Source organism: Oncorhynchus kisutch, linkage group LG5, assembly GCF_002021735.2.
Source record: "Oncorhynchus kisutch isolate 150728-3 linkage group LG5, Okis_V2, whole genome shotgun sequence".
NCBI lineage: Eukaryota > Metazoa > Chordata > Actinopteri > Salmoniformes > Salmonidae > Oncorhynchus > Oncorhynchus kisutch.
Genome location: NC_034178.2, coordinates 76,295,858 through 76,314,329, shown reverse-complemented (window position 1 = coordinate 76,314,329; position 18,472 = coordinate 76,295,858). Strand labels below are relative to the sequence as shown.

Below are 18,472 nucleotides of genomic sequence, written 5' to 3'. Positions count from 1 at the left end.
CCAGGGCCTTCTGCCAGGGCACCAGGGCCTTCTGCCAGGGCACCAGGGCCTTCTACCAGGGCACCAGGGCCTTCTGCCAGGGCACCAGGGCCTTCTGCCAGGTCACCAGGGCCTTCTGTCAGGGCTGCAAGGCCATTAACTAAATTGGCTAAGTAAATAGTTTTAAAAAAATGAAAAATAGTAGGTATTCTTTGAAGAAAAACAAAAGTGTATGTAAATGTCCATAAGTAATTATCATCTATGTCGATGTGTAGGTGATAGCCTATGGCTACAGCCTGTCATGTCCAGACCCATACTTGCATAAGGGAGGAGCCTGAATATGTAGCCAAACTTTAATGAGACTGATTCCATATGTGTTATTTCATAGTGTTGATGTCTTCACTATTATTCTACAATGTAAAACAATAAAGAAATCAGTAGGTGTGGCCAAGCCTTTGACTGGTTCTGTATATTGTATACATGTGGTTAGCATGTTCAATTAATATATTATACTTTCTAATAATGTAATGGATGTTTTTTTTTGTTTATTTCGTTAAGATGCTAAAAAAGTTTTATGTTAACAAATGAAGTTGATGTAATATTGACTGAAATACTTTACTTTAAAAGCATTGTAAATGATCTAGACTCATGTTGGCATATTAACACACACAAAAACACAAACATGTGTTTTAATTTTGGTTCAAGTTAAGTTTGGGACAGTTGAAATTGCGGTACCGGGAAGATGAGGATGTTGCTCTGCCCGTGGAAAGCTTTCGACATCTTGTCGAGTCCATCCCCCAACGATTTGAGGCTTTTCTGAGGGCATAAGGTGCACTCGGTGTATGTCTGTTATATGAGAGCTCCTGTTAGACCAATTTATTTATTACGAATGTGTCTGATTATATTGTTAATGTCAATGAAGTTGATCCAGAGCGTGACCTCTGACCTGTGTTGTTGTGTCCACCAGCGCGTCATGGTGACGGCCTCTATAACTCCTACATGAGAACTGACCACCTACTGAAGGAAGAAGCAGACACACACAGTCCCGCTGGCCTGCCCCCGATACCCAAACACACTGTGAGTACACACACACCGCCCCGCAGGCCTGCTCCCAAAGCACCACACACACACACACGCACAGACGCCTGCCCCCAATACACCAAATCGCTGTGTATATACACACACACACACACACAGTAGGGTTGGGAAGGATACTGGATATTTGGAAATGGCCATGGGATGGTTTTTCAATACCGTTGAAATTTACTAATTGAATATTTTTGAATACATTTTAATATTTGGAGCTACTCTTTAAGTAAATACCTGCAGTCAACCTGTGCAATACGTTAGGAGATAAAGCAGAGCGAGTTCTTCATTTCACCTGTCACATTCTTTATTTTAATGAATGAACGACATCAGCTGTATTCAGTCTGTTCCACACCTTTTAATCAACTGGTCCAGCTGTATTCAGTCTGTTCCACACCTTTTAATCAACTGGTCTAGCTTTATTCAGTCTGTTCCACACCTTTTAATCAACTGGTCCAGCTTTATTCAGTCTGTTCCACACCTTTTAATCAACTGGTCTAGCTTTATTCAGTCTGTTCCACACCTTTTAATCAACTGGTCCAGCTTTATTCAGTCTGTTCCACACCTTTTAATCAACTGGTCCAGCTTTATTCAGTCTGTTCCACACCTTTTAATCAACTGGTCCAGCTTTATTCAGTCTGTTCCACACCTTTTAATCAACTGGTCCAGCTTTATTCAGTCTGTTCCACACCTTTTAATCAACTGGTCCAGCTGTATTCAGTCTGTTCCACACCTTTTAATCAACTGGTCCAGCTGTATTCAGTCTGTTCCACACCTTTTAATCAACTGGTCCAGCTTTATTCAGTCTGTTCCACACCTTTTAATCAACTGGTCCAGCTGTATTCAGTCTGTTCCACACCTTTTAATCAACTGGTCCAACTTTCTGTCCGTCAAAGCACAGTAAATGGCCTATGCGCTACCGCTGGCTGGCTGCATATGAAGCATGCAAAATTCAAAGACATTGAAGGATCGTCCATGGTCTCTGTCTCTGTGTGATGACATGTGACTGTAACCACAGTGTATACACAAAACACACACCCAGGTACCGAGAGGCGGGTCAGACTGTCAAACCAGCAGTGTTTTCCTGTCATCGCTCACTTTGTGACTGCGCCTGACCTATCAATAGATCGATAGAAGATACATATCGTTCATTCTAGCAGGAGAGGGCTGTACCTATAGGTTATCCCTGATCATAATCCATGGTTATTTAGCAAGTAGGGCTGGCTAGCTATCACATCACTTTTCATGAGCCATGGGCTACTACAGAGCCTGCAGGGACTCTGTCAACCCTGGGAAAACATGCAAATATAACCTGATTCTATCTACGATACAAATAAACATCCGGATGAGACACACACACACACACACACACACACACACACACACACAACGGCTAGGAGGATGTCCCTACGGAGGAGGGCAGCTATACGGCGCCAGTGTGAGGAATCACTCCGAGCCTGTTGTGGCACTCTGTCTGTCAGTGAGAGGGCGGGTAGACGATGTGCGTGCATCAATCACCTCACGACTATGCCTTGTATCGTACTGCCTATTCACTCAACCTGCTGCCAGCCAGGCTAATGGTAACCCAGATGACAAGATGGCCACATAAACAAACTTTTAACTTCATAATTATCAGCTAGCTATATGGGAATTGTAATAATCTAGCTAACCAGCCATTTTAACAGGCAAAAACAACCGACATCTAATGTAATGCAAGGTAGATGACTAGTTGACAATTCTTTGTGGCTAGTTGGCTACAAATTATTTGTGGCTAGCCCTATTGACTTACTATGGGGTTGTGATCTATGCACACTACTGTGTGTATTGTAGGCAGGTACACAATTAACACAGAATGCATTTATTAGTGTATCAAGAGAAAATATTGTAGTCAGGCAGCATATGAGATGAGACTGGGCAGCCTATGAGATGAGACTGGGCAGCCTATGAGATGAGACTGGGCAGCCTATGAGATGAGACTGGGCAGCCTATGAGATGAGACTGGGCAGCCTATGAGATGGGACTGGGCAGCCTATGAGATGGGACTGGGCAGCCTATGAGATGGGACTGGGCAGCCTATGAGATGGGACTGGGCAGCCTATGAGATGGGACTGGGCAGCCTATGAGATGGGACTGGGCAGCCTATGAGATGGGACTGGGCAGCCTATGAGATGGGACTGGGCAGCCTATGAGATGGGACTGGGCAGCCTATGAGATGGGACTGGGCAGCCTATGAGATGGGACTGGGCAGCCTATGAGATGGGACTGGGCAGCCTATGAGATGGGACTGGGCAGCCTATGAGATGGGACTGGGCAGCCTATGAGATGGGACTGGGCAGCCTATGAGATGGGACTGGGCAGCCTATGAGATGGGACTGGGCAGCCTATGAGATGGGACTGGGCAGCCAGTTTGTTATAATTTAAGTAGGAAGATAATGGACCTACCATATATATTTGAGTAATTTAGTAACAATCACCAAAGTCAAAGCTAGAGAATCCAGGAGAGTAGAGAAAAATAACACTGTATTAGCCATGGCAAAATGCATTGAATTGTAGAAAATGTTCTTTAAATCTGCAATTTTTTCTCAAAATGTGTAGAATGGCAGGAAATTAGCTTCAAATGAGGAACCAAACCTGTGCACAGTTGATGCTTAAAGTTAGTGAGGGAGATATGAGTCTCCAGCTTCAGTGATTTTTGCAATTCGTTCCAGTCATTGGCAGCAGAGAACTGGAAGGAAAGGTGGCCAAAGGAGGAGTTGGCTTTGGGGGTGACCAGTGAAAAATGCCTGCTGGAGCGCGTGCTATGGGTGGGTGCAACAATCGTGACCAGTGAGCTGAGATAAGGCGGGCTTTACCTAGCAAAGACTAAAAGATTACCTGGAGCCAGTGGGTTTGGCAACGAATATGTAGCGAGGACCAGCCAACGAGAGCATACAGGTCGCAGTGGTGGGTAGTATATGGGGCTTTAGTGACAAAACGGATGACACTGTGATAGACTGCATCCAATTTGCTGAGTAGAGTGTTGGAGGCTATTTTGTAAATGACATTGCCGAATTCGAGGATCGGTAGGATAGTCAGTTTTACGAGGGTATGTTTGGCAGCATGAGTGAAGGATGCTTTGTTGCGAAATAGGAAGCCGATTCTAGATTTAATTTTGGATTGGAGATACTTAATGTGAGTCTGGAAGGAGAGTTTACAGTCTAACCAGACACTTAGGTATTTGTAGTTGTCCACATATTCTGAGTCAGAACCGTGCAGAGTAGTGATTCTAGATGGACGAGTGGGTGTGGGCAGCGATCGGTTAAAGAGCATGCATTTAGTTTTGCTTGCATTTAAGAGCAGTTGGAGGCCACGGAAGGAGTGTTGTATGGCATTGAAGCTCATCTGGGGGTTTGTCAACACAGTGTCCAAAGATGGGCCAGAAGTATATAGAATGGTGTCGTCTGCGTAGATGTGGGTCAGAGAATCACCAGCAGCAAGAGCAACATCTTTGATGTATACAGAGAAAAGAGTCTGCCTGAGAATTGAACCCTGTGGCACCCCCATAGAGACTGCCAGAGGTCCGAACAACAGGCCCTCTGATTTGACACACTGAACTCTGTCTGATATGTAGTTGGTAAACCAGGCGAGGCAGTCATTTGAGAAACCAAGACTGTTGAGTCTGTCGATAAGAATGTGGTGATTGACAGAGTCGAAAGCCTTGGCCAGGTTAATAATTACGGCTGCACAGTATTGTCTTTTATCGATGGCGGTTATGATATTGTTTAGGACCTTGAGCGTGGCTGAGATGCACTTATGACCAGCTCACAAACCAGATTACATAGCGGTGAAGGTACGTTGGGATTCAAAATAGTTGGTGATCTGTTTGTTAACTTGACTTTCGAAGACTTTAGAAAGGCAGGGTAGGATAGATATGGGTCTGTAGCAGTTTGGGTCTAGAGTGTCTTCCTCTTTTGAAGAGGGGGATGACCGTGGCAGCTTGCCAATCTTTAGGGATTTCAGACGATACGAAAGAGAGGTTGAACAGGCTAGTAATAGGGGTTGCAACAATTGCGGCAGAATTTCAGAACGAGAGTGTCTAGATTGTCTAGCCCGGCTGATTTGTACGGGTCCAGATTTTGTACCTCTTTCAGAACATCTGCTGGAGAAATGGGTTGGGCAAGTTGCTGTGCAGAGATGTTGACCGGGGTAGGGGGTTGCCAAGTGGAAAGAATGCGCTGTAAAAAATATATATAAAAAAAATGCTTATTGAAATTCATGATTATCGTAGATTTATCGGTGGTGACAGTGTTTCCTAGCCTCAGAGCAGTGGGCAGCTGGGAGGAGGTGCTCTTATTCTCCATGGACTTTAGTGTCCCAGAACTTTTTGGAGTTTGTTCTAATGTTTTCTGTTAGGAAAGCAAAGGCTAGCTTTTTAAAACTGCCTGTGTGTATTGGTTCCTAACTTCTCTGAAAAGATGCATATCGCGTGGGCTATTCCATGCTGATGCAGTACGCCACAGGATGTTTTTGTCCTGGTCAAGGGCAGTCAGTACTGGAGTGAACAAAGGGCTATATCTGTTCTTAGTTCTACATTTTTTTAATGGGGCATGATTATTTAAGATGGTGAAGAAACCACTTTTAAAGAATAACCAGGCATCCTGGAATGAGGTCAATATCCTTCAAGAATACCCGGGCCAGGTTGATTAGAATGGCCTGCTCGCTGAAGTGTTTTAGGGAGCGTTTGACAGTGATGAGGGGTGGTTGTTTGCCCTCGGACCCATTACGGACGCAGGCAATGAGGCAGTAAACGCTGAGATTGAAGACAGCAGAGGTGTGTTTAGAGGGCAGGTTGGTCAGGATGATTTCTATGAGGATTTAGGGTAGTACTTGGTGGGTTCCTTGATCATTTGTGTGAGATTGACAGCATCTATCTTAAATTGTGGGACGGCTGGGTGTTAAGCATGTCCCAGTTTAGGTCACCTAACAGTACAAACTCTGAAGATAAATGGGGGGGAATTTATTCACATATGGTGTCCAGGGCACAGCTGGGGCTGAGGGGGGTCTATAACAAGCGGCAACAGTGAGAGACTTATTTCTGGAGAGATGGATTTTTAAAAGTAGAAGCTTAAACTGTTATGACATAACTCTGCAGGCTATCTCTGCAGTAGATTGCAACTCCACCCCCTTTGGCAGTTCTATCTTGGCGGAAAATGTTGTAGTTGGGGATAGAAATTTCAGAATTTTTGGTGGCCTTCCTAAGACAGGATTCAGACACGGCTAGGACATCAGGGTTGGCAGAGTGAGCTAAAACAATGAATAAAACAAACGTAGGCTTTTGCAGTTACAGAAGTAAACAAATGATAGCGCCTGGGGAATAGGAGTGGAACTGGGGGCTACAGGGCCTGGGTTAACCTGTACATCACCAGAGGAGGAGTAGGATGAGGGTACGGCTAAAGGCTATAAGAACTGGTCGTCTAGTGCGTTGGGGACAGATAATAAAAGGAGCAGATTTCTGGGCATGGTAGAATAGATTCAAGGCATAATGTACAGACAGGGATATGGTAGGATGAGAGTACAGTGGAGGTAAACCTTGGCGTTGCGAGACGATGAGAGAGGTTTCGTCTCTGGAGGGACAAGTTAAGCCAGGTGAGGTCTCTGCATGTGTGTGGGGACGAAAGAGCTGTCTAAGGCATTTTGAGCAGGACTGAGGGCTCTACAGTGTAATAAAACAGTAAAAACTAGCCAAGACAGCAGTACACTAGACATATTGAGAGACATAAAGCAATCACAGGTGTTGATCAGGAGAGCTAAGACAACAACGGGTAAATGGCGATGAATGGGCAGAGCAGGTCAGTTAGGTACATACAGGACCTGAGTTCGAAGCTGGGGCCGACAGGTAAATGGTGATGAATGGGCAGAGCAGGTCAGTTAGGTACATACAGGACCTGAGTTCGAAGCTGGGGCCGACAGGTAAATGGTGATGAATGGGCAGAGCAGGTCAGTTAGGTACATACAGGACCTGAGTTCGAAGCTGGGGCCGACAGGTAAATGGTGATGAATGGGCAGAGCAGGTCAGTTAGGTACATACAGGACCTGAGTTCGAAGCTGGGGCCGACAGGTAAATGGTGATGAATGGGCAGAGCAGGTCAGTTAGGTACATACAGGACCTGAGTTCGAAGCTGGGGCCGACAGGTAAATGGTGATGAATGGGCAGAGCAGGTCAGTTAGGTACATACAGGACCTGAGTTCGAAGCTGGGGCCGACAGGTAAATGGTGATGAATGGGCAGAGCAGGTCAGTTAGGTACATACAGGACCTGAGTTCGAAGCTGGGGCCGACAGGTAAATGGTGATGAATGGGCAGAGCAGGTCAGTTAGGTACATACAGGACCTGAGTTCTAGGCTGGGGCCGACAGGTAAATAAAATGAGGTACCGTGTTATTGAAACAGTCCAGGGGGCATCAGCTGTGTAGCCGAGTGATCATAAGGTCAAAAGAGCAGCAATAGGTGAGTCAGGGTGCTGTTCGGTAGTCACTACTACGCTTGCTCCTTTGTCTCCCAATCTCTCCTTATCCTCTCTCCCCTTCGTCTCCCTCCTTATCCCCTCTCCTTCGTCTCTCTCTCTCTCTCCTTATCCCCTCCCCTCCGTCCCTCTCTCTCCTTATCCTCTCTCCTCTGTCTCTCTCTCCTTATCCCCTCTCCTCCGTCTCTCACTCCTTATACCCTCTCCTCCGTCTCTCACTCCTTATACCCTCTCCTCCGTCTCTCTCTCCTTATCCCCTCTCCTCCGTCTCTCACTCCTTATACCCTCTCCTACGTCTCTCTCTTTTTATCCTCTCTCCTCCGTCTCTCTCTCTCCTTACCCCCTCTACCTCCTTATCCCCTCTCTCCTTATCCCCTCCCCTCCGTCCCTCTCTCTCCTTATCCTCTCTCCTCTGTCTCTCTCTCCTTATCCCCTCTCCTCCGTCTCTCACTCCTTATACCCTCTCCTCCGTCTCTCACTCCTTATACCCTCTCCTCCGTCTCTCTCTCCTTATCCCCTCTCCTCCGTCTCTCACTCCTTATACCCTCTCCTACGTCTCTCTCTTTTTATCCTCTCTCCTCCGTCTCTCTCTCTCCTTATCCCCTCTACCTCCTTATCCCCTCTACCTCCTTATCCCCTCTACCTCCTTATCCTCTCCTCCCACTCGTGTCTCTCTCTCCCTTGAACTGTAAGGAGGGATGTGGAGGAGGGATGTGTTAATGTTGGAACCAGACCCAGTAGGTCCTTTTGAACGGTGCTCTCTGATTTCCTTACTGCCAGAGGGGCTGTTTACATCCAGACCCATTAGGGAGGTCCAGGGGACACCACAAGCAGGTAGGAAACAAGGTCTGATAGATTGTAAAGATTTACTAGGCTTCCAAATCTGACCTAACACATTCACCATTACCCCTCACCTCTCTTCTCTCCCGACAAGTTATAATCCACGAGCACAGAGAATAGGGTCCCGCTCTCCTAGTCTTCTGCTACAACATGTTATACTCTCCTCATACACTCTGTCTGTGTCCGTCTGTCTGTCTGTCTGTCTCTGTGTTTGTTCAGACAGCTGATGTAGGAGGAAGGTCTGCTCTGCTCCCACTGGAATGCCTGCTGCTGCACACCCACAGCTATTCAGGGCTCACGCCTGCCACACACACACACGCTTGCCACACACACACACACACACACAAGCCTGCCACACGCACACACATGCGCTTGCCCCACACACACACACACACACACACACACACACACACACACACACACACACAAGCCTGCCAAACACATACATGCCTGCTACACACACACGCGCCTGCCACACACATACATACACACGCCTGCCACACACACACACGCCTGCCACACACACACACACTCTCACTTCTCAGCTGGGGGGAAGGATTGCATAGTTCAGGAGTGTGTTTCCATCTCATAACAAATGTTCCCTCTAAGCTGCGCCCCTCCCCCTGTTCCTCTAAGCTGTGCCCTCCCCCTGTTCCTCTAAGCTGTGCCCTCCCCCTGTTCCTCTAAGCTGTGCCCCTCCCCTTGTTCCCTCTAAGCTGTGCCCCTCCCCTTGTTCCCTCTAAGCTGTGCCCTCCCCCTGTTCCTCTAAGCTGTGCCCCTCCCCTTGTTCCCTCTAAGCTGTGCCCCTCCCCCTGTTCCTCTAAGCTGTGCCCCTCCCTCTGTTCCTCCAAGCTGCGCCCCTCCCCCTGTTCCTCTAAGCTGTGCCCCTCCCCCTGTTCCTCTAAGCTGTGCCCTCCCCCTGTTCCTCTAAGCTGTGCCCCTCCCCCTTGTTCCCTCTAAGCTGTGCCCTCCCCCTGTTCCTCTAAGCTGCGCCCCTCCCCCTTGTTCCCTCTAAGCTGTGCCCCTCCCCCTGTTCCTCTAAGCTGTGCCCCTCCCCCTATTCCTCTAAGCTGTGCCCCTCCCCTTGTTCCTCTAAGCTGTGCCCTCCCCCTGTTCCTCTAAGCTGCGCCCCTCCCCCTGTTCCTCTAAGCTGTGCCCTCCCCTTGTTCCCTCTAAGCTGTGCCCTCCCCCTGTTCCTCTAAGCTGTGCCCCTCCCCCTGTTCCTCTAAGCTGTGCCCTCCCCCTGTTCCTCTAAGCTGTGCCCTCCCCCTGTTCCTCTAAGCTGTGCCCCTCCCCCTGTTCCTCTAAGCTGTGCCCCTCCCCCTGTTCCTCTAAGCTGTGCCCTCCCCCTGTTCCTCTAAGCTGTGCCCCTCCCCTTGTTCCCTCTAAGCTGTGCCCTCCCCCTGTTCCTCTAAGCTGTGCCCCTCCCCTTGTTCCCTCTAAGCTGTGCCCTCCCCCTATTCCTCTAAGCTGCGCCCCTCCCCCTGTGCCTCTAAGCTGCGCCCCTCCCCCTGTGCCTCTAAGCTGCGCCCCTCCCCCTGTTCCTCTAAGCTGCGCCCCCCCCCTGTGCCTCTAAGCTGCGCCCCTCCCCCTGTGCCTCTAAGCTGCGCCCCTCCCCCTGTTCCTCTAAGCTGCGCCCTTCCCACTGTTCCTCTAAGCTGCGCCCCTCCACCTTGTCCCTCTAAGCTGCGCCCCTCCCCCTGTTCCTCTAAGCTGTGCCCCTCCCCTTGTTCCCTCTAAGCTGTGCCCTCCCCCTGTTCCTCTAAGCTGTGCCCCTCCCCTTGTTCCCTCTAAGCTGTGCCCTCCCCCTGTTCCTCTAAGCTGCGCCCCTCCCCCTGTTCCTCTAAGCTGCGCCCCTCCCCCTGTTCCTCTAAGCTGCGCCCCTCCACCTTGTTCCTCTAAGCTGCACCCCTCCACCTTGTTCCTCTAAGCTGCGCCCCTCCCCCTGTTCCGCTAAGCTGCGCCCCTCCCCCTGTTCCTCTAAGCTGCGCCCCTCCCCCTGTGCCTCTAAGCTGCGCCCCTCCCCCTGTTCCTCTAAGCTGCGCCCCTCCACCTTGTCCCTCTAAGCTGCGCCCCTCCCCCTGTTCCTCTAAGCTGTGCCCCTCCCCTTGTTCCCTCTAAGCTGTGCCCTCCCCCTGTTCCTCTAAGCTGCGCCCCTCCCCTTGTTCCCTCTAAGCTGTGCCCTCCCCCTGTTCCTCTAAGCTGCGCCCCTCCCCCTGTTCCTCTAAGCTGCGCCCCTCCCCCTGTTCCTCTAAGCTGCGCCCCTCCACCTTGTTCCTCTAAGCTGCGCCCCTCCCCCTGTTCCTCTAAGCTGCGCCCCTCCCCCTGTTCCTCTAAGCTGCGCCCCTCCCCCTGTTCCTCTAAGCTGCGCCCCTCCCCCTGTTCCTCTAAGCTGCGCCCCTCCCCCTGTGCCTCTAACCCTCTGTCTGTGCCTTTGCAAAGATAAAGAAATTGCAGGAGTTCTTTTTTTTTAACGCAAACTGAACCATTCTATTGTCGACCGCCATATCTTACAAATGTTCTATAAATCGGTCCTGTGTGCTGACCTTTGGTCTGATATGCGTGTTCGGAAACATGCGAGAACAAGTCAAGCTTCAGGGCTTAAGACGGCAGGAAAGAAAATGGGTATAGAACAAGAACCAGCCGCCAACCTGTACACAGAACTCATCCTCGTAAAACTTGAAAGCGTTTTACAGGACAGTACTCATCCCCCTTCACTCAAAACTCATCCTCGTAAAACTTGAAAGCGTTTTACAGGACAGTACTCATCCCCCTTCACTCAAAACTCATCCTCGTAAAACTTGAAAGCGTTTTACATGACAGTACTCATCCCCCTATCACTCAAAACTCATCCTCGTAAAACTTGAAAGCGTTTTACAGGACAGTACTCATCCCCCTATCACTCAAAACTCATCCTCGTAAAACTTGAAAGCGTTTTACAGGACAGTACTCATCCCCCTTCACTCAACTCATCCTCGTAAAACTTGAAAGAGTTTTACAGGACAGTACTCATCACTGAGAACTGATTGACAGCAGCAGCCAGACAAGGGGACTTGTTCAATAGAAGATTAAACCAGATAGACATGGGGACTAGTTTATTCCAACAGCCATCAGGCTGTATAATAGATAGTCTGTTGGTCCCTCCAGTATACTGCACATTCACTTTTAATGTGTAGCTATAGGGCTTTGAGTGAATGTTTTTTTGTGTGTTGTTTCTGTGTGTTTCATGTGTTATGTACCGTCTTTTTCTTTAAGCACATTAATGAATGTCCCCCTGGTGGGATAATACAGTTGATCTGAATGTTGCGGAAGTGGAAGAATGAGGATTTGACGGTCTATCTTATGTGGTGGTCAAATGAGAGTCCAGGGTGACACCAAGGTTGTGTGCGTGGAGGGAGGGAGAAACAGTGGAGGTGTTGTCAATGGTGAGGTTCTCAGCTTTGGCGAGGGTGGATTTGGTGCCTATGAGGAGTTCTGTTTTATCACTGTTGAGCTTTCATTTATTTCACCTTTATTTAACCAGGTAGGCCAGTTGAGAACAAGTTCTCATTCTCAGCTTGAGGAAGTTCTGTTTTATCCCTGTTGAGCTTGAGGAAGTTTGAACCAGGCTCGGGAGTTACATCTCTTGGTAGACTTCTGGGACAGATTGAAATGTAACTAGGTTTTTATAGTCCCTGCATGTGTCTTGTCTAACTGTCTCTACCCTCCCAGTCTGATAACAGCTGACACATGGAGAGTTTGTGTTTGTCCTCGTTGATCTGCAGAAGCAGCAGCTACTCTTCCTGGGGTCCACAAGAAACACAAAACATGACAAGTAAACAAAACAGTGATAGGCAAGAACAGACCGATTTTAAAATACAAGAATATATTAACAATACAACAGAATAATGTTAGTGTGTTTGTGTCCCCTCACTGTTTCTTTCCATGAGATGTTATTTCATCTGTTTGTAAAGGTCATTAAGCTGTTTGCTTGAGTAATTGGAGATGGGAGTTCCATGCGATCATGGCTCTGTGTAATACTGTGCATTGGCTTAATCAAATCAAATCAAATGTATTTATATAGCCCTTCGTACATCAGCTGATATCCCAAAGTGCTGTACAGAAACTCAGCCCAAAACCCCAAACAGTAAGCAATGCAGGTGTAGAAGCACGGTGGCTAGGAAAAACTCCCTAGAAAGGCCAATACCTAGGAAGAAACCTAGAGAGGAACCAGGCTATGTGGGGTGGCCAGTCATCTTCTGGCTGTGCCGGGTGGAGATTATAACAGAACATGGCCAAGATGTTCAAATGTTCATAAATGACCAGCATGGTCGAATAATAATAAGGCAGAACAGTTGAAACTGGAGCAGCAGCACAGTCAGGTGGAAGTTGAAACTGGAGCAGCAGCATGGCCAGGTGGACTGGGGACAGCAAGGAGTCATCATGTCAGGTAGTCCTGGGGCATGGTCCTAGGGCTCAGGTCCTCCGAGAGAGAGAAAGAAAGAGAGAAGGAGAGAATTAGAGAACGCACACTTAGATTCACACAGGACACCGAATAGGACAGGAGAAGTACTCCAGATATAACAAACTGACCCCAGCCCCCCGACACATAAACTACTGCAGCATAAATACTGGAGGCTGAGACAGGAGGGGTCAGGAGACACTGTGGCCCCATCCGAGGACACCCCCGGACAGGGCCAAACAGGAAGGATATAACCCCACCCACTTTGCCAAAGCACAGCCCCCACACCACTAGAGGGATATCTTCAACCACCAACTTACCATCCTGAGACAAGGCTGAGTATAGCCCACAAAGATCTCCGCCACGGCACAACCCAAGGGGGGGGCGCCAACCCAGACAGGATGACCACAACAGTGAATCAACCCACTCAGGTGACGCACCCCCTCCAGGGACGGCATGAGAGAGCCCCAGCAAGCCAGTGACTCAGCCCCCGTAATAGGGTTAGAGGCAGAGAATCCCAGTGGAAAGAGGGGAACCGGCCAGGCAGAGACAGCAAGGGCGGTTCGTTGCTTCCGTTCACCTTCCCACTCCTGGGCCAGACTACACTCAATCATATGACCCACTGAAGAGATGAGTCTTCAGTAAAGACTTAAAGGTTGAGACCGAGTTTGCGTCTCTGACATGGGTAGGCAGACCGTTCCATAAAAATGGAGCTCTATAGGAGAAAGCCCTGCCTCCAGCTGTTTGCTTAGAAATTCTAGGGACAATTAGGAGGCCTGCGTCTTGTGACCGTAGCGTACGTGTAGGTATGTACGGCAGGACCAAATCAGAGAGAGAGGTAGGAGCAAGCCCATGTAATGCTTTGTAGGTTAGCAGTAAAACCTTGAAATCAGCCCTTGCTTTGACAGGAAGCCAGTGTAGAGAGGCTAGCACTGGAGTAATATGATCAAATTTTTTGGTTCTAGTCAGGATTCTAGCAGCCGTATTTAGCACTAACTGAAGTTTATTTAGTGCTTTATCCGGGTAGCCGGAAAATAGAGCATTGCAGTAGTCTAACCTAGAAGTGACAAAAGCATGGATTTATTTTTCAGCATCATTTTTGGACAGAAAGTTTCTGATTTTTGCAATGTTACGTAGATGGGAAAAAAGCTGTCCTCGAAATGGTCTTGATATGTTCTTCAAAAGAGAGATCAGGGTCCAGAGTAACGCCGAGGTCCTTCACAGTTTTATTTGAGACGACTGTACAACCATTAACATTAATTGTCAGATTTAACAGAAGATCTCTTTGTTTCTTGGGACCTAGAACAAGCATCTCTGTTTTGTCCGAGTTTAATAGTAGAAAGTTTGCAGCCATCCACTTCCTTATGTCTGAAACACATGCTTCTAGCGAGGGCAATTTTGGGGCTTCACCATGTTTCATTGAAATGTACAGCTGTGTGTCAAAGTTTACATTATGTTTTCGAATAACATCCCCAAGAGGTAAAATATATAGTGAAAACAATAGTGGTCCTAAAACGGAACCTTGAGGAACACCGAAATTTACAGTTGATTTGTCAGAGGACAAACCATTCACAGAGACAAACTGATATCTTTCCGACAGATAAGATCTAAACCAGGCCAGAACATGTCCGTGTAGACCAATTTGGGTTTCCAATCTCTCCAAAAGAATGTGGTGATCGACGGTATCAAAAGCAGCACTAAGGTCTAGGAGCACGAGGACAGATGCAGAGCCTCGGTCCGATGCCATTAAAATGTCATTTACCACCTTCACAAGTGCCGTCTCAGTGCTATGATGGGGTCTAAAACCAGACTGAAGCATTTCGTATACGTTGTTTGTCTTCAGGAAGGCAGTGAGTTGCTGCGCAACAGCCTTCTCTAAAATTTTTGAGAGGAATGGAAGATTCGATATAGGCCGATAGTTTTTTATATTTTCTGGGTCAAGGTTTGGCTTTTTCAAGAGAGGCTTTATTACTGCCACTTTTAGTGAGTTTGGTACACATCCAGTGGATAGAGAGCCGTTTATTATGTTCAACATAGGAGGGCCAAGCACAGGAAGCAGCTCTTTCAGTAGTTTAGTTGGAATAGGGTCCAGTATGCAGCTTGAAGGTTTAGAGGCCATGATTATTTTCATCATTGTGTCAAGAGATATAGTACTAAAACACTTGAGCGTCTCTCTTGATCCTAGGTCCTGGCAGAGTTGTGCAGACTCAGGACAACTGAGGTTTGGAGGAATACGCAGGTTTAAAGAGGAGTCCGTAATTTGCTTTCTAATAATCATAATCTTTTCCTCAAAGAAGTTCATGAATTTATCACTGCTAAAGTGAAAGTCATCCTCTCTTGGGGAATGCTGCTTTTTAGTTAGCTTTGCGACAGTATTAAAAAGGAATTTCGGATTGTTCTTATTTTCCTCAATTAAGTTGGAAAAATAGGATGATCGAGCAGCAGTAAGGGCTCTACGGTACTGCACGGTACCGTCCTTCCAAGCTAGTCGGAAGACTTCCAGTTTGGTGTGGCGCCATTTCCGTTCCAATTTTCTGGAAGCTTGCTTCAGAGCTCGGGTATTTTCTGTGTACCAGGGAGCTAGTTTCTTATGAGACATTTTTTTAGTTTTTAGGGGTGCAACTGCATCTAGGGTATTGCGCAAGGTTAAATTGAGATCCTCAGTTAGGTGGTTAACTGATTTTTGTCCTCTGGCGTCCTTGGGTAGGCAGAGGGAGTCTGGAAGGGCATCAAGGAATCTTTGTGTTGTCTGTGAATTTATAGCACGACTTTTGATGTTCCTTGGTTGGGGTCTAAGCAGATTATTTGTTGCAATTGCAAACGTAATAAAATGGTGGTCCGATAGTCCAGGATTATGAGGAAAAACATTAAGATCCACCACATTTATTCCATGGGACAAAACTAGGTCCAGCGTATGACTGTGACAGTGAGTGGGTCCAGAGACATGTTGGACAAAACCCACTGAGTCGATGATGGCTCCGAAAGCCTTTTGGAGTGGGTCTGTGGACTTTTCCATGTGAATATTAAAGTCACCAAAGATTAGAATATTATCTGCTATGACTACAAGGTCCGATAGGAATTCAGGGAACTCAGTGAGAAACGCTGTATATGGCCCAGGAGGCCTGTAAACAGTAGCTATAAAAAGTGATTGAGTTGGCTGCATAGATTTCATGACTAGAAGCTCAAAAGACGAAAATGTATTTTTTTTTTTGTAAATTGAAATTTGCTATCGTAAATGTTAGCAACACCTCCGCCTTTGCGGGATGCACGGGGGACATGGTCACTAGTGTAGCCAGGAGGTGAGGCCTCATTTAAAACAGTAAATTCATCAGGCTTAAGCCATGTTTCAGTCAGGCCAATCACATCAAGATTATGATCAGTGATTAGTTCATTGACTATAATTGCCTTTGAAGTAAGGGATCTAACATTAAGTAGCCCTATTTTGAGATGTGAGGTATCATGATCTCTTTCAGTAATGACAGGAATGGAGGTGGTCTTTATCCTAGTGAGATTGCTAAGGCGAACACCGCCATGTTTAGTTTTGCCCAACCTAGGTCGAGGCACAGACACGGTCTCAATGGTGATAGCTGAGCTGACTACACTGACTGTGCTAGTGGCAGACTCCACTATGCTGGCAGGCTGGCTAACAGCCTGCTGCCTGGCCTGCACCCTATTTCATTGTGGAGCTAGAGGAGTTAGAGCCCTGTCTATGTTGGTAGATAAGATGAGAGCACCCCTCCAGCTAGGATGGAGTCCGTCACTCCTCAGCAGGTCAGGCTTGGTCCTGTTTGTGGGTGAGTCCCAGAAAGAGGGCCAATTATCTACAAATTCTAACTTTTGGGAGGGGCAGAAAACAGTTTTCAACCAGCGATTGAGTTGTGAGACTCTGCTGTAGAGCTCATCACTCCCCCTAACTGGGAGGGGGCCAGAGACAATTACTCGATGCCGACACATCTTTCTAGCTGATATGCACGCAGAAGCTATGTTGCGCTTGGTGATTTCTGACTGTTTCATCCTAACAACGTTGGTGCCGACGTGGATAACAATATCTCTATACTCTCTACACTCGCCAGTTTTAGCTTTAGCCAGCACCATCTTCAGATTAGCCTTAACGTCGGTAGCCCTGCCCCCGGGTAAACAGTGTATGATCGCTGGATGATTCGCTTTAAGTCTAATACTGCGGGTAATGGAGTCGCCAATGACTAGAGTTTTCAATTTGTCAGAGCTAATGGTGGGAAGCTTCGGCGTCTCAGACCCCGTAACGGGAGGAGTAGAGACCAGAGAAGAATCGGCCTCTGACTCCGACCCGCTGCTTAATGGGGAAAACCGGTTGAAAGTTTCTGTCGGCTGAATGAGCGACACCGGTTGAGCGTTCCTACAGCATTTCCTTCCAGAAACCGTGAGAAAGTTGTCCGGCTGCGGGGACTGTGCCAGGGGATTTACACTACTATCTGTACTTACTGGTGCCACAGACGCTGTTTCATCCTTTCCTACACTGAAATTACCCTTGCCTAACGATTGCGTCTGAAGCTGGGCTTGCAGCACAGCTATCCTCGCCGTAAGGCGAGTACAGCGGCTGCAATTAGAAGGCATCATGTTAATGTTACTACTTAGCTTCGGCTGTTGGAGGTCCTGACGAATCGTGTCCAGATAAAGCGTCCGGAGTGAAAAAGTTGAGGAAAAAATAAATAAATATATGAACGGTAATTAAAAAGTGAAAACCGTAAAGTTGTCAGGTAGCAAAACAGGTTGGCAACAAAACGCACAGCAACTCGAAAACAAGCCTGCAAGTTGTGACCGGAAATGACGTCAGACGTACAAGACAGTTCACCTCTGTTCACTTAATGTACTTTGAGACTGTGAATAGACCCCTGGTGGCATGTCTTGTGGGTTATATATGGGTGTCTGAAGAGACCCCTGGTGGCATGTCTTGTGGGTTATATATGGGTGTCTGAAGAGACCCCTGGTGGCATATCTTGTGGGTTATATATGGGTGTCTGAAGAGACCCCTGGTGGCATGTCTTGTGAGGTATGTATGGGTGTCTGAAGAGACCCCTGGTGGCATGTCTTGTGGGTTATATATGGGTGTCTGAAGAGACCCCTGGTGGCATGTCTTGTGGGGTATGTATGGGTGTCTGAAGAGACCCCTGGTGGCATGTCTTGTGTGGTATGTATGGGTGTCTGAAGAGACCCCTGGTGGCATGTCTTGTGGGGTATGTATGGGTGTCTGAAGAGACCCCTGGTGGCATGTCTTGTGGGGTATGTATGGGTGTCTGAAGAGACCCCTGGTGGCATGTCTTGTGGGGTATGTATGGGTGTCTGAGCTGTGTGTTATTTGATTAACAGGAAGAAAAATGTACATTACAAATAAAACAAAAATAACCACAAGGTGCAACCTCAATACCACCGTTACAACCAATAAACCACTACAACTTTTGAGCCAGCTACAGCTCTGTTTTGAGCCAGCTACGGCTCTGTTTTGAGCCAGCTACAGCTCTGTTTTGAGCCAGCTACAGCTCTGTTTTGAGCCAGCTACAGCTCTGTTTTGAGCCAGCTACAGCTCTGTTTTGAGCCAGCTACAGCTCTGATGAGTCTTTCTTTGCTGCACTTGACCCTAATTACTGGA

At 47.7% G+C, this 18,472-nt stretch overlaps 1 protein-coding gene across 1 annotated transcript in view; it reads left to right on the top strand.

Annotated features, from left to right (window-relative positions):
- The first annotated feature begins 919 nt into the window (after positions 1 to 919).
- dyrk3 (dual specificity tyrosine phosphorylation regulated kinase 3) overlaps positions 920 to 18,472 on the top strand; it is a 30,514-nt gene continuing 12,961 nt past the window's right edge. The window contains exon 1 of the mRNA XM_031825865.1: positions 920 to 1,056. Within this exon, the coding sequence (XP_031681725.1) occupies positions 979 to 1,056 (78 nt within the window). The 5' untranslated portion in view covers positions 920 to 978. The remainder of the gene's footprint in view (positions 1,057 to 18,472) is intronic.